The sequence below is a fragment of the Rhinopithecus roxellana genome, chromosome 3 (assembly GCF_007565055.1).
Source record: "Rhinopithecus roxellana isolate Shanxi Qingling chromosome 3, ASM756505v1, whole genome shotgun sequence".
Classification (NCBI taxonomy): domain Eukaryota; kingdom Metazoa; phylum Chordata; class Mammalia; order Primates; family Cercopithecidae; genus Rhinopithecus; species Rhinopithecus roxellana.
This window is the reverse complement of record NC_044551.1, coordinates 175,526,355-175,540,122: the sequence shown is the minus strand read 5'-3', so window position 1 is coordinate 175,540,122 and position 13,768 is coordinate 175,526,355. Positions and strand designations below refer to the sequence as shown.

Genomic DNA, 13,768 nt, shown 5'->3' with positions numbered 1-13,768 from the left:
GATTGGGGCCAAAACAGGCTGGAATCAGCTTGTGGTTTAGAGCCAATTGCCACTCACTTCCTGTGGAGACTATGGTAGTCAAAACAAAAGGTTCCATTCACCTTGATGTACATAATTCCCTGCAAGCTCCTGAGAGCCATGGATAGAATCTCTAGGCACTGGTGTTGGGACTGTGCTCTTGGTGAGATAGGGTGTATCCAAGTGTTCAATGGTAAGAGGAGAGTCAAGGAGGCTCAGGGAGCAGAGAGAATGAGTTAGATAGAACCAGATGACCCCACATGTCTTGATAAGATCAGGCAGCATAGCCATAGCCTCCAGCTGCTGGAGCCTCTGGGAAATACCACTTAGGAAACCATATGCATGGCTAACTTAGCAGGAACATCTCCAGAGAAGAAGACCCAGTGAGCAATCCATCATGCACCCATCTGCTTTATGTACAGTGACATGCACTGAGCACATCCATCACCTGGGAGAGAGATTGCGGTTTAACAAGGCCTGGGGATGAGTATTTCACATCACTTATTCATTCGTTTCTAAGATCTGACTTTCCAGAACACAATGCAAGTTTCAAGTCATTTGAATGTTTTCTAAAAAAAAAAATAACTCTCATCTTCCCACTATTGCTACGATGGGGCTGTTGTTCAGATCTCTTTGCTTTCATCAAATTAATTGCCCATTCCCTGCAATGGCTTAGATACAAGGATATAGATTCTGTCTGGGAGAACAGTCTGGCTTTGAATGGTAATGAGGGATATATGCATACAATTGCTTTTCTTCTGGAAAGGAAGGTGTGCATGAAGGTTTGCTAACCCATCCAGGGGTGTAACTTAATTTAGAATGTTTGCTGGAGATGTTTGAGGTAAGTGCTAGAAAAATGCAAACATTCTCAGACATGTTGGAAGGTCATAGTTTAGCCAAATATTGTCACTTTTAATTCGGCTTAGAATATCAGAATGTCAGAACTAAAAGGGACTCTTGAGACCGTTTAATTAAAGACCCTCATTTTTCAGATGGGGAAAATGATTTGCCCAAGGCCAGGTCATGAAACTCATAGTAGACTTGGAAATCACTACTTGCCCTTTTTACTTATATAGGCCGAATAAAAAATCATTTTAAGGTAGTAGAAAATACATTATCTGGCTCCAGAAGAGAAGAGAGACTATCCAAAATTTAAATGGAGGTTAGTTCAAATTAATTCTTCTTGTTTATGATGAATAGTTTTGTCCTCTCTAACTGTCTAGACATTTAATAATTTTTGTCCTCCTAATGATTAGAAAATTTGTTCAAATTGGGAGATATAAAAAAAGAAGCAGCAAAAAGAGGGCAATTGATGAAACTTCTACTTAGGCTTTCCAATGCTGCAGGGCTCTTCCAGGACCCTCTCTTTTAAAGGAAGACGTCACATTGAGGTGAAAGGCATTTATCTGTGAGCAGTCCTGCATCTTCTGTTATTTGATTAAAAACAGGTGGCTCCTCTTTATAAGGAGCTGATAGGTTCCATGAAAAGATGCTTAAGGCCCTGTGTAAGTGCAAGCACCTCCTGCCTTCCAGGCACAAGGTCTCTTACTCAATGAAATCTCAGGATTCTGCCAGAGAGAATGAGAAGTTTTAAAAGAAGACATAGGCAACCCAATTAGGCTCCAGTCTGCTCGGGCCCTGAGCTGCCAGTTTTCAACAAAAAGAGAAATGTAATAGAGAAAGCAAAACTGTTCACTTTGGTCAACAAAATTAGATGTTGTCAACAGAAAGTCCTGCTTTTGACCACTTTTCTACTATGCCATGGAAAGTGGTCTTCCAGCTAAGGGGGCATTGACCTTTCCAGTAAAAACAGGTATAAGCCCTTGGATTTGTACAGAGGTTTGCAGTTGCAAAAGACATTCACATATATTATTTCATCTGGTCTTCATGGCAACTCTGAATAGGGATAATCGTTCCCTATGCAGATAAGGAAAGTAAGCCCAGGTTAAGTTAGCTGATGTCAGACTTGGGGATTAAAACACAGATCTTTGACTCTAAGTTTACACTGTATATCATGTTTCCATTTTGTTACTTACAAAAATCTACTGCAGCAAACTTACTCTGTGCTAGAAGGAAATGACATACTTAGAAATGAACATAAAGTTCTTATCATGGTTCTTGACTGTGCCAAGTAAGTGCTTGGCATGGCATAGCTGCTGTTGAGGAAGAGGCAGTGTGGTGGAATCATTAAAATCATAGGTTTGAGATTTGAAAAATCTGGATGTGAGTCCTGAGTTTGGCCCTTTCTGCTCTCAGAAAATGCTCTATGTGAGTGAGACCGAACGCCTTAACTTCCCTGAGGGTGGAATGAGATGCAAATGTGTGTGCCAAGCTTACCATGATGCCTGCACTTAGCGTTTGATGAGTGTAGGGATGATTACATCAAAAGGGTACGCTCATAGACTTTGCTGTAAGGAAACAAAGCAATCCCTGCCTTGGAACCAGATGTTAACATTTCATAGCTAAATACCTTGTTTTTTTTTGGTCTCAGATATTCAAAGGCCTCCTGTTTTTGCCTCTCTTGACTTTCTGCATGTAAAAGTTTGCTAGAGTGTTCAGTGAACCCTATGGCTTTATGGTCTACAGAGCAGACCTCGCTTGTGGCCAGGTACCTGTATATGATGCACGCCGTGTTCTGGCAGGTACTGCAATTGTTGAGATCTTGGCCAGTTCGATAAAAGTTGCGCCTGCAAGACAGAGCATTTGCTGGATAAATCTATGGGCAAAAGTCACATGGGCCACAAACATTCAACCTACTGGTCCCTTAGTCCCTATAGCACAGCATTCATGGTGCTCTTAAGTTGCATGGCCATTATAAATAAGGAAACAAGAAAGTCATGACAATAGGAGCTCACATTTCTAGAAGGCTTCATACATGTTTAAAGACTTCCCAAGCTGAGAGTTTTTTCATGCTGACAACAATCCTATGAGATGAGGGATTCTGCAGGTGAATGGAAGGGAGGTTATTAAAACTCCTGACCTCTTAGTTTGGTATGTTTCACTCTGCATATCACAGTGTTTCTCTCCTATATGGCAGTGCTGATTCTGATTCATACAGCAAACGCCAGTTAATGACTTCTCTCTCCTACCCTTTTTGATGAGCTTTAACCATTGCTTCTTCTCTGTCTTTAGAGAGCACTTTCTGGAAGGACGAACATTTCACATCTAAACAAATAACTGCCTTTTCCTCCTATACTGGTGCTGAGTCACCCAGGAAAGCATTTTGTGACTTTTTTCTCTTGGCAGAAAATGAACTGTGCAAAATGAACTGTGATCTCATTTCAGTTCCAATTAGTTGGTCATTGATGGACCAGCCCAAGTCATCAAAGTAGTCAGTACAGGGAAGGTCAATAGTAAGCTGAGTGGCCACCTCAAGTCCTTTGTCACAATGACACGAAGAATGGAAATACTGTACAAATGCAGTAACTTGCTAAGAAGAGGGGGATGGGTAAGTGCCTTCCTGCTATCGTTTTCCCCCATCATATATCAACGGAACCCTCATCTTCATAAAAATCATTTTTGATCCTATTGCTTCATGGCTGCCTTTTCCCATTCTGTTAACACCTGAAAACGAAAACAAACAGCAATAGAAATCCACAAAAATCCACCAAAGCCTAGAACTAAATGAAATTCCATTAGAGAAAAGGGAGGTCTGTGGTTATGATTTGGAGAAACGACAGTACTTCAAACATTTTGGAGACATTTTTACTAAAAGAAACCAGAGCTATCTCTGCCCCTGTGTTGGCAAATGACTTCACCCAGTCATTTTTAATATGAAAAAAAAAAAAAATCTCCTTACCCTTCAGTGAGAGCTCGAGCTTTCTCCAAGTCTTGAATTACATTCAAAAGGACTTTAATTTTCTCTTGGTTCGAGTGCAGAGATTCCTCCACAGATTGCAGTCGGCCTTGGAGGTCGCAGAGTTCACCCCGTGCCAGGTGAATTTGATTAATGTCACTAATCTCCCTGTTGCTCTGAAGTTTGGTCTCACTCTTTGGAAGAGAGGATGGGAGGTGATCACTTCCTGGACAATTTGGAAACTCCAGGGTGTCTGACTCAGTGGGGTTGTTTGCCATCTGCTCCTGACACCCAGGGGCAGATTTCGATGCACTGTTAATTTTGAGTGACACCAGATTCTGGTGATTGTTACTTGATGAAGGACAGTCTGAGGCTCTTCCTGGGTAGGCTAGCTGGCTGTGGGAGCCTGATGAGGGGGAACTGTGAGTCCGTGGAGGTGAAGGAACACACGTTTCCTTTGACTGAGATGACAGTGGGCCAAAGTCTTTGTCATCCGAGTTGTCTTTGGGCAAAAGCAATTCAGGTTTAAGTTTCTCTGTGCCTGGTGTGTGGCTGGCAACGCTGGTAGCATTTAAGCAGGAGGTGGATTTTTCTGAATCTGGTAGAGTCATCCTTCTCCCATCACCTGGACATGTGTCATCCAAAGGGTGTATGGAGTTACTTACTTCAGCTGGCCTGCCTGGGCTGAGAGCAGACTCTCTAGCTTCCCAGGAAGGACTGTGATAAATATCATCTGGAACCTGAATGGCAGCTGTGGCTTTCTCTAAGGACCTCCAAGTTCCTGCTTCCAAGCATATGCTAACAGGACCATTGCTTTGTACCTTGGGGACCCTCGGGAGGAATGTGTGGGACACCTTGACCCTTCGAGGCCCATCCTCAAGATGCTGAGCCAACCTTAAGTAGGCAAGGTCAGAAGACACAATGTCCTGTTCAGAGAGGTTGCCGTTGACCTGGATGGCACTTTGGGATGCTGTTGGCATTTCTACCAGGGACTTGCTGGCTGTGAGTTTCTTCCTTTTGAAAACTGGGAAATGCTTCCTGAGACTGGGGGAAGTTTGGATCGCAACGTTGCGAAAGCCACCTGCCTTCTGGGACCTGGGGAAGGAGAGCGAGTAGGTGGGGGGATGATGGTGCCTGGTTGCTTGAGTTTTCCCCATCACAGCCAGGTCTTCTGGAGTTCGGACATCAACCTCAGCTAGGCCAGCTGGATTCTTAGTGGTCCCATCCTCCTTGAATCTCACCTGCTGGGATTTGCTCCTGCGGTGGTGAGGTTGTTTCACAAACTCTACTGATTCTAGACTGTTACGCTTTAGAAGCACAGGTCTCACTTTCATATTTTGCTGGGCCATTGAGCCTCAGTAGGAAGGATCAGGACCGTACACTTCTCCTAGGCACATCTCCCCTTAGGTCTTTGGAGCAGTATCTAATGATGGTATTTCAAACATAGAGAACTGCTGGCCAGGATGGAGTTGTCCTCTCCTCTTAGTATGGGAAATCCTGTTGGCCATTCCCAGCCTCTAGAGTCTACGTAGGAACTAGCTGTAATGCTTTCCCCGCAGTTAAAATATTATTTCATTGTAGTCATAATTGCTTCTTGAAAAAACAAATGAGTTAGGCTAACTATTAAACATATGATCTACCAAGAGAGCTGGTAGGCTGTTTATCAAGGGAGGCTGGCACGCAGTTCTGATCTTGGAAGAAGCTGGCTGTCTTGAACAAAAAGACAACAAAAGTACCATTTAGGGGGTAGTGCCAGACTCCCAGTGAGTGAATTCCAAAAGAAACCTGCTACATCTAGAACATACGGCTTTTTCCCTGCCCCCCAGAGCATTAATGTCCAGTGTGAAACTGCAGGAAACTTAAATGCATCTTCTTTTCATAGCAGGTAAATAGGTGGAGAAATAAATGACCTGGGGGTTTGCTACTTTGATGATACATGATGCACCCAAGGGAACACTCTTATTTATGTCAATCACAGATTCCTCCTTTGGGGCCATTGTTTTCTTTCATGTTGTCTCTCTTTTCTTCAGTAAGGGAAACTTATCTTCCTAAATGGCCTCACAAAACCCAGTGGGGTATGACCAGGACAGGATTGAGGAATCATAGGGGATTCAGTGGGCAGAGAGTCCCTGCTGTGGTGTCTTGGCCGAAGTTCACATGTGGGCACGGTGAGCTATGTCTGCAGCCTCCAGGATGACGTATGTTTGCTTGGCCTCAGGGGCTGAGGTCTGAGACCAGCTGGGGTCTGAGATCTGCAAGCAGGCGAGGAGCACCTGAAAGTGAAGAGACAACAGTTGCCATTGAGAACGCAGTTTCTGTGGACCTGGATTTCTCTTCCCATTCTAACTTCCTAGCTGAGTATTTTGAGTGGAGGGTCTGGGATTAAGTCAACCATGTGACCTTTCTCTCGGTTCTCTTTGTGAGCCAGGCTTTGTGGGTGCAGGGCCTTGGAACAAAATGCCTGTCTGCCTGGACCCTTTTCTCTCTACACTTCCGCACATCACCCAGCCAACTCCTATTCATCAGTTGGGAGTCCCAGCAATTTCTCAGGAAGACTTGACAATGACTCCCCCTTACTCACACACCCAGTGCCAAGACCACATCAAGACCCATTGTACATCCTCGTCACATTTTTCACAATACAAATTGTAGCTGTTATTAAATAAGCATTTGTGTATGTATTTATTTAGTGTGCATCTCCTCCACTACCCTGTAGGCTCCAGGAGGGCAGAGACTGGAACCATCTCATTCACTGCTTGAGCATTTCCAGCTCTCTTTCTGGCTCACTATAGGTGCTTAAGGAGAATTTGTTGAAAAAGTGGATGGTTGGATGAAGGGCAGGTCCTTCTGAAGTAAAAGAGAGCCTGGGCATGAAGAAGAGTGAAGGTCCTAGAGTATCCTGCTAGGGAAACAGGATCTGTGGACTCGTTCTGCTATGACTGCAACGTTTATTTTAAGGACAAAATTCTCCCCTGATGTCTTCATTTCTTATTGCTTTCCAGGAGATAAATGTGCATGAACTTCTCTGAGGAACAGCTACCTCATAATAATAATAGCCACCATTTATTGAACACCTACTTTTACCATGCTGAGGACTTTACTTGCATTAATTAAAACAACTCATATTTACTTAGTACTAACTAATGTGACAGATGCTGTTCTAAGCACTTGCCAAGGCATAATTCATTCATTCATCACAAATGACTCTATAAGGGTAGATAATATTTTTGTCCCCATTTACAGTTGAATAAACTGAGGCCCAGAAAGGTTAAGTAACTTGCCTAAACATATCCTACTCCCTTTCCAATATTGCATTATCTCGTTTAATCCTTACAAAAAATCCATGAGGTGCCATTATCCCCCTTAGACTTATGGGGAAATTGAAGCTTAGAGAGGGTAAGTACTCAGTAGAGGAGCTAGAATTTGAACCTAGATGTCTGTCATTCCAAAGTCCACATTCTTAATCATGAAGTTATGACTCTGCCCTTTTGGGATCTGCATGATATGTTGACAGTTGCTAAGAACAAGGGTAAAAGACCCTTGCAGATCTGGGGAGATGCAGGGAACTGTCCCCTGGCCTTGCCATGGCAAAACAAACCAGAGGATTTGCTGCAAATCAGAGGGATTACAATGGCACTGACATGAGGAGAGTTCTAAGCCTGTCCAGGTTGACCGAGGGATTTTAAAAGAAAATAAAAGTAATAAAATAGCCCACAAGTATTTGGCTGGCTCTGAGAAAGTAGTCTGTCTTAGAGCCCAGCTGTATTGGTCTGGTCCCATGCTGCTAATAAAGACAAACCCGAGACTGGGTAATTTATAAAGAAAAAGAGGTTTAATGGACTCCCAGTTCCACATGGCTGGGGAGGCCTCGCAATCATGGTGGAAGACAAAGGAGGAGCAAAGGCATGTGCAGGGGAACTCCCCTTTATAAAACCATCTTATTTTGTGAGACTTATTCATTGTCATGAGAAAGACCCACCCTCATGATTCAATTACCTCCCACCAGGTCCCTCCTACTACACATGGGAATTATGGTAGCTACAATTAGAGATTTGGGTGGGGACACAGCCAAACCATACTGCCAGCCAGCCTTATCATACAGATAAAAACCTTGGCTCCATAAACGGAGACTATTACTAACATTTTCCTTCACACTATTTGGGGTGTTCATTGTGAGTGCAGCCTAAACTTTGTCTATAAGACTTCTGCTTTCCCCAAGAATTGCTAGATAATGTTCATAGGAACTTTGGCTTTTCCTGATCCTAGATGCCTTGAGAGGGTCCAACTAACCCAGCAGTGCTGGGAGAGTGTGTGGCACATCCTGGAAGATACTTGGATTCATCTAAAATGCTAATGAGTTGTCAACTTGTCATCAACCTTTTCTACTAACTACTGCTAACATTCTGAGTATACCTTAGAACCTGATTCAAACCCTGCCCCTTACTGGCTGAAGGACTTGGTGTGTTTTTCGTCTGTAAAGTGGGGATGACATAGCGTAGACACAGACTCATGAGTCTGATGTGAAGTCAGTGAGACAATGTATGCGAAGCTCTCAGCCCAGAGCCTGGCACACATTAGGCAATCGGTGTGTGTTTTCTACCATTGCTGTTATCACTATTGCAATCACCTGCAGCCAGGGCTTCTTGCTGTGAATGCCAGGATGTGTGTGGATGTGCTGTATCTAGGGAGAGGGACGATAACTTTCAGCAAAGCTCATGGAGCTCTGTGAGCCACAGTGGTGGATGAACCACCATCTGTAGCTTTTCCAGAGCAGGTAGAGCCATCGTGGGACAGAAGGAGCAGAGTTTCATGAGCAGGTGGTTCCTCATTTGCCTTGACTGTTTGAAGAGCAGGGTTGGCTTCTAAGAGTGGCATTGTCACCTACCTCTCTGAGGAGATGAACCTACTGATCCCAGGTTGCTTTACACAAAAATTCCAAACAACGCAACTTTTAAAATTGGTCCTATGTTTCAATGACTTTGTATAGGACTTTTAGGTCTGGGAGAATTCAGTAGACAATTTCCTCAGTCCATGACTAAATCGTTTCTGCATCTTCTTCCTCAAATAATAATTAAGCCTGTCTGGATGCCTGTGATGATGGGGAGCTCAGTACCCAATTCCCTAGTCCATAATAGTTATTTTCATTAATAATAGCAAGTATGTATTAAAAACTCACTGTTAAATGCTATGTTAGCACCTGGCATTTAATCCTCAAAATGACCTTCTGTATATTATCCCCATTTTGCAGAGTAAGCAGTTGAAATTTGTGAGATGATCACATGCTTGAAAACACACAGTTCATACTCTTCATCTTTGTACTGCAGAGCCTAGATATTTATATGTGTACTTTTGTGGGTTTCCTTGACTAATTATGTTTTGCCTTCTTCTTAACTGCTTATTAGCACTTCATTCTGGGAATGATAACTCACACAGGCTACGATTGTCTGAGGCTGGTTTTCATAAGAGCTAATGTCTAGTGCATTGATTATGTGCCAGGCATTGTGATTGGTATGTTTCATTTACTCTCTTCCTTAATCCTATGACACTCTTAGAGGCAGGTGCGATCAGTTCCCCATTTTATAAATGAGGAAACTGAGGCACAGAAGATGAAGATATTTGTACCAAGTTGTTCACACTGATAAGGGATGGAGCTGTCGTTTGGACCCACAGACTGACCCTGAAGAACAGGCTTCTCACTGTTGGGCCTTCTTGCCTTCTTCAGGACTGGAAAGATTAATATTTTTGTGCAAGGCTAGCAAGCAGGTTTCAAACTCCCTCCACATTTTCATTCTGAAAGTCAGTCATTATTCTGGTGTTAGCCCTGCCTTTTCTCCAGGAAGTTTATGTATCCTTTAGATGTTTTCTTTTAATCTTTAAAAGCAGTTGGTTTTCTGCTTATAAACATATTATTTGTTCATTGTAAAAATTCAAATAATACAAATAACAAAAGGAAGAAAAAAATCACCTGAAATCTTACCACCCAGAAAGAGCCATAATACACCAACAATTTGGTGACATTCATTCTAGCCATCTCCCTGTGCAATGCTTGCACAGAAATTGCATACACAGACAAGCTTATGGACAGAAAGCCTTTTGTTCACTGAACAACCTGGAGAAAGTTACACATTATGGCATACAGATCACACTGTCCTTTTAAGTAGGCTAACATGAATTTGTCTAGTTATACAATTATCTATTTAAATAGTATTTTTGTGGATATTTAGGTTGTTTATAAATTTTTGGTATTATTTAAAAGTCTATAAATAACATTTTTTGTATGTAAATCTTGGAGCACTTGTCTAATTATTTCCTTGGAATAAATGCCTGAAGAAGAATTAGTGGGTCAAAGTAGCTGTGCATTTTACATTTTGTTGATACTACCATGTTACCACTCATCCTTCTATAAAGTTCTACTAATGTGCAACTCTGCCATTACTGCATGAGAAGACCTTTTACCAGAACCTCTTTGTTACTGTGCTTGGTCAATTTATGATAATTGTTTTTGTCATTGCCAATAAAGTAGAAAAGAAATCGTATCTCATTATTCTCGATAGGGAATTTATATAAGAGTGGACTTTTTTTTTCACATATTGGTTTTACACAATGTTTGATACAAATAAAGGCCAAAAAGTTGAAAATGAAAATTTGAATAGCCAAGCAAATGTGGAAACTCTCGTGTTTTAGACAGAACCTAGGAAGTTTAGGAAATACAAAATTTTCTCTTGACAAAAATATTTTGTGTCCCAACTCTTCTGCCCTTGATGTCCACCATGACTCTTGTACAGACACATCCTGGGGAATACACCTGGCTAAAAGCACCCTCTGGAGGCCTTTAAGTCTTATGGGCTCCCAGTTGTCCATTAATTCACATTTTCCTAGGCATTGGAGGTTAGGGCTAAATTAATATCCTGGCCAGGATCCAGAATCGTTCCCTAGAGGTGGTCACAGCTGCCCCATGGCTGGAGTTATTGTTGATCTTTGCAACACTTTATTCTGTCCTCCCTTGATTATTGACTTTAGTGAGCATGAACCAACGGTTTATGTTCCATCTATGCCTTTGGCCCACATCAAATGGTCCTCATGGAATCAGTGTCCATTCAGTAGATACAGAAACATTGGACAATATCTCTGTAGGTTGCACACTGTGGGTTTTCGCTGGAATTCCTGCCCAGTCTTCTTTTGTCAGTGTATTTAGGCCATACAGTGAGGGGTTAAGTACATAGGCTTTCGCTTATTATCTACCTAGATGAGACTCTTCCACTTTCTGACTATTGACCTGGAACAAGTAAATTGATCTTTGTAAAACCACCTAGACTGATTGTGAGAATTAAATGAAATAATCTATATGAAATCGTCAGGATAGTCAGTGTTCACTCTTCAGATAGAACCCAGCTGGTAGCCTTGAGATACTTGTGAATTGGTCTTGGGCCCTCCTCTTTCCCTTGGGATAGTAAACTGTAGGTGCATTCATGGGAAGGAATGTACAAAGATGGCATTCCCTTCTACGAGGAATGTACAAGGAGTCCTATCTCCCTGCCGTCTCTGTACTTTGTGTACTTTAGCATTGTGCTTGTCTCTCTATATTGTGATGATCTGCTGACTTCTAGCCTCTTCAACTAGACTATAAGCTCCTTGAGAGACAGGTGGTGATGGTCTACTCCGAGTCCTTATCCTCTGCTTGACACAGAGAGGGTCGGTCTTACATAAATTCTTGTAAAACAAATGAATATAATCCTGTATTATCTAATTTGCCTTAGCTTCTATGACATGGAATAGTTGGATAGTCGCATAGAATGAATGTTTGCATAACTAAGAGTGAAGGAATTAATTCACTTCCAACATTTTTTTTCCTTTCAAAGATTTATTATCAGTAGGTCTCATGTCTGTTCTCTAGTCTACTATGCTTTCTCTCTTTATGACAGATTTAATTTGGTTGGACTTTATTGAGATTCTGCTGTGAGGTGGGCACAGTAATAAATACTGTGGAGATTCCAAGGAGGAATAAGACCTGACCCCTATTGTAGCTCTAAGAAAGGACCTTGTAATGCCAACCTCATATGGAATCTGTTCCTGAGAATTGCTACCCAATGTTGTACGGGTAGGGGAGGACTTAGAGGGAGGCATTTGATTCGTTTCATGCATCCAAATTCTGCCTTACATATGAGGGTGCTTTACATGTTAACTGGGTTTCAGACTGTCCTTCATGCCAGGAGTCAGCAAGTTTTTTCTTTAAAGGGCCAGATAGTAAATATTTCCATCTTTGCTGACCACACAGTTTCTGTTGCAACCATTCAGCTCTGCCATTGTGGCAAGAAATAAGTCATAGACAATATGTAAACAAATGGCTCTGGTTGTGTTCCAATAAAACTTCATTTATAAAATATGCAACTGAATGGATTTGACCTGGGAGCCATAGTTTGACAACCCCCGCTTTAGGCACTGGGAAGTCATTGGTGGTTTTTGGGCAGGAGGCTCTTGATTAGGTTGTTTTTCAGAGGAGGTTTTGTTTGCTGACACATTGCCATCTCCCTTCTCTGAACTTAGTAATAATAACCTTTACTATTTATACCACACTTTACAACTTACAAAGCATTTTCAAATCCCATGTAATCCCCTCTAGGGAGGCTGGGAAGCATTATCCCTGTTTAAAGAAGAGGAATTCAATCCAGAAGGATTCAATGACTTGTCCTAAGTCACAGAGGTAGACTGGAACCCTGTCTTCCTGCTACTAGCCTCAGGGCTCTGGTAGAGATCCCGACTTTCCCTCCATTTAGCTGGCCAGACATCTAACTACTTTATGTGTTAGTCCTGTTTCCTCAGCTGCAGGGTGCATTTCTAAGGTGTAGGGATATGTCTTCCACTCTTTTCCTATCCTCCAAAGTCCTAAGCACAGTGTTGAGTCTTTAAGGAGCCATTTACTATTGATCATTCACCTCTGGGCCTTGTGGTTCAAAGTTTGCTTTCCTTCCATTTGTATTCAGTTGATTGCTCGGTCAAATCTGTTGGTAAGGGTTACTCCACACTCATCTGAAATCAAAGGGTTAATGCTTGTGGTCCAAGTCTTCATTTATCTTTCCAATTTGAAATTTGGAAAGATAATTTTCCAAATTATATATTCCAAAAATATACCCCTTTCCGGCAGCTTTCTCAATAAGGAAAAGGGTATATTTTGGGGGTCTGCCTAAATCTACATTTTGTGGTAAGTGGTCAAAGAAACAAAGGGAATTGACTTTCTTTTTAGCACCGGGGATTACTAAGCATGGGTGAACTTGAGGAAAGAATTAGGCACCAAAAGGTGAGGTTAAAATCCAGACTTATATATTTGGGACCCTGAAAGATGTTGGATACGTACTGATCATGAAATCTTGTTCTCACTTTCCTATATACCATGTTTGACCTTTTTGCACAAATTCTGGTATTCATACCCAGGTCTCCGTCATCTCTCACCTGTATCACTGCGAATGTCCCCCTCTCTTGTCCTCTTTGCCATCTGTCCTCCACACGGCAGCCAGAATAATCTTGGTAATATTTAATGAGATCACATCAGGCCCCTCTTTGAAACCCTGCAAAGATGTCCCACTACATTTAAATTAAAATCCAAACAAGTTCCATAACTTTCAGGGCCACAACATTGAAGAAAGGCCACAACCCTATGTCATCTGGCCCCTGCCTACCTTCCTGGTCCCATCTCATCTCATGCCACTTTCCCCCTTTTCTGTGACCTGGTCCATGACCCTGAACATGCTAGATTCATTCTTATCATCTGGCTTTGAAATCTGCTATTCCTTTTGTTAGGGCTCCTCTTTCCCCAGATCCTTCCAAGGCTGTCATCTCCAGGAGACACTCCCTGATGCCCTCTCCCCTTCCATGTCCCTCTATGCAGCAAAAACCTGTCCTATTAGCTTATTTATTATCTGTCTCTGCCCCCATTTATTGAAGAACTTTAGTATTTGT

General features: G+C 42.2%; 2 protein-coding genes across 4 annotated transcripts in view; one reads left to right on the top strand and one right to left on the bottom strand.

The window, feature by feature from the left end:
* Positions 1 to 13,768, top strand: part of DOCK2 (dedicator of cytokinesis 2) — a 447,672-nt gene that overhangs the window by 243,856 nt on the left and 190,048 nt on the right. The gene's annotated exons all lie outside the window — the stretch shown is intronic.
* INSYN2B (inhibitory synaptic factor family member 2B) overlaps positions 1 to 13,768 on the bottom strand; it is a 119,176-nt gene that overhangs the window by 17,559 nt on the left and 87,849 nt on the right. For both annotated transcript variants that reach the window (XM_010364885.2, XM_030926874.1), the window contains exons 2-3: positions 3,818 to 6,087; positions 2,631 to 2,705 (exon numbers count right to left, since the gene is read on the bottom strand). In XM_010364885.2, coding sequence (XP_010363187.1) covers positions 2,631 to 2,705; positions 3,818 to 5,163 — 1,421 coding nt within the window. In that variant the 5' untranslated portion in view covers positions 5,164 to 6,087. The remainder of the gene's footprint in view (positions 1 to 2,630; positions 2,706 to 3,817; positions 6,088 to 13,768) is intronic.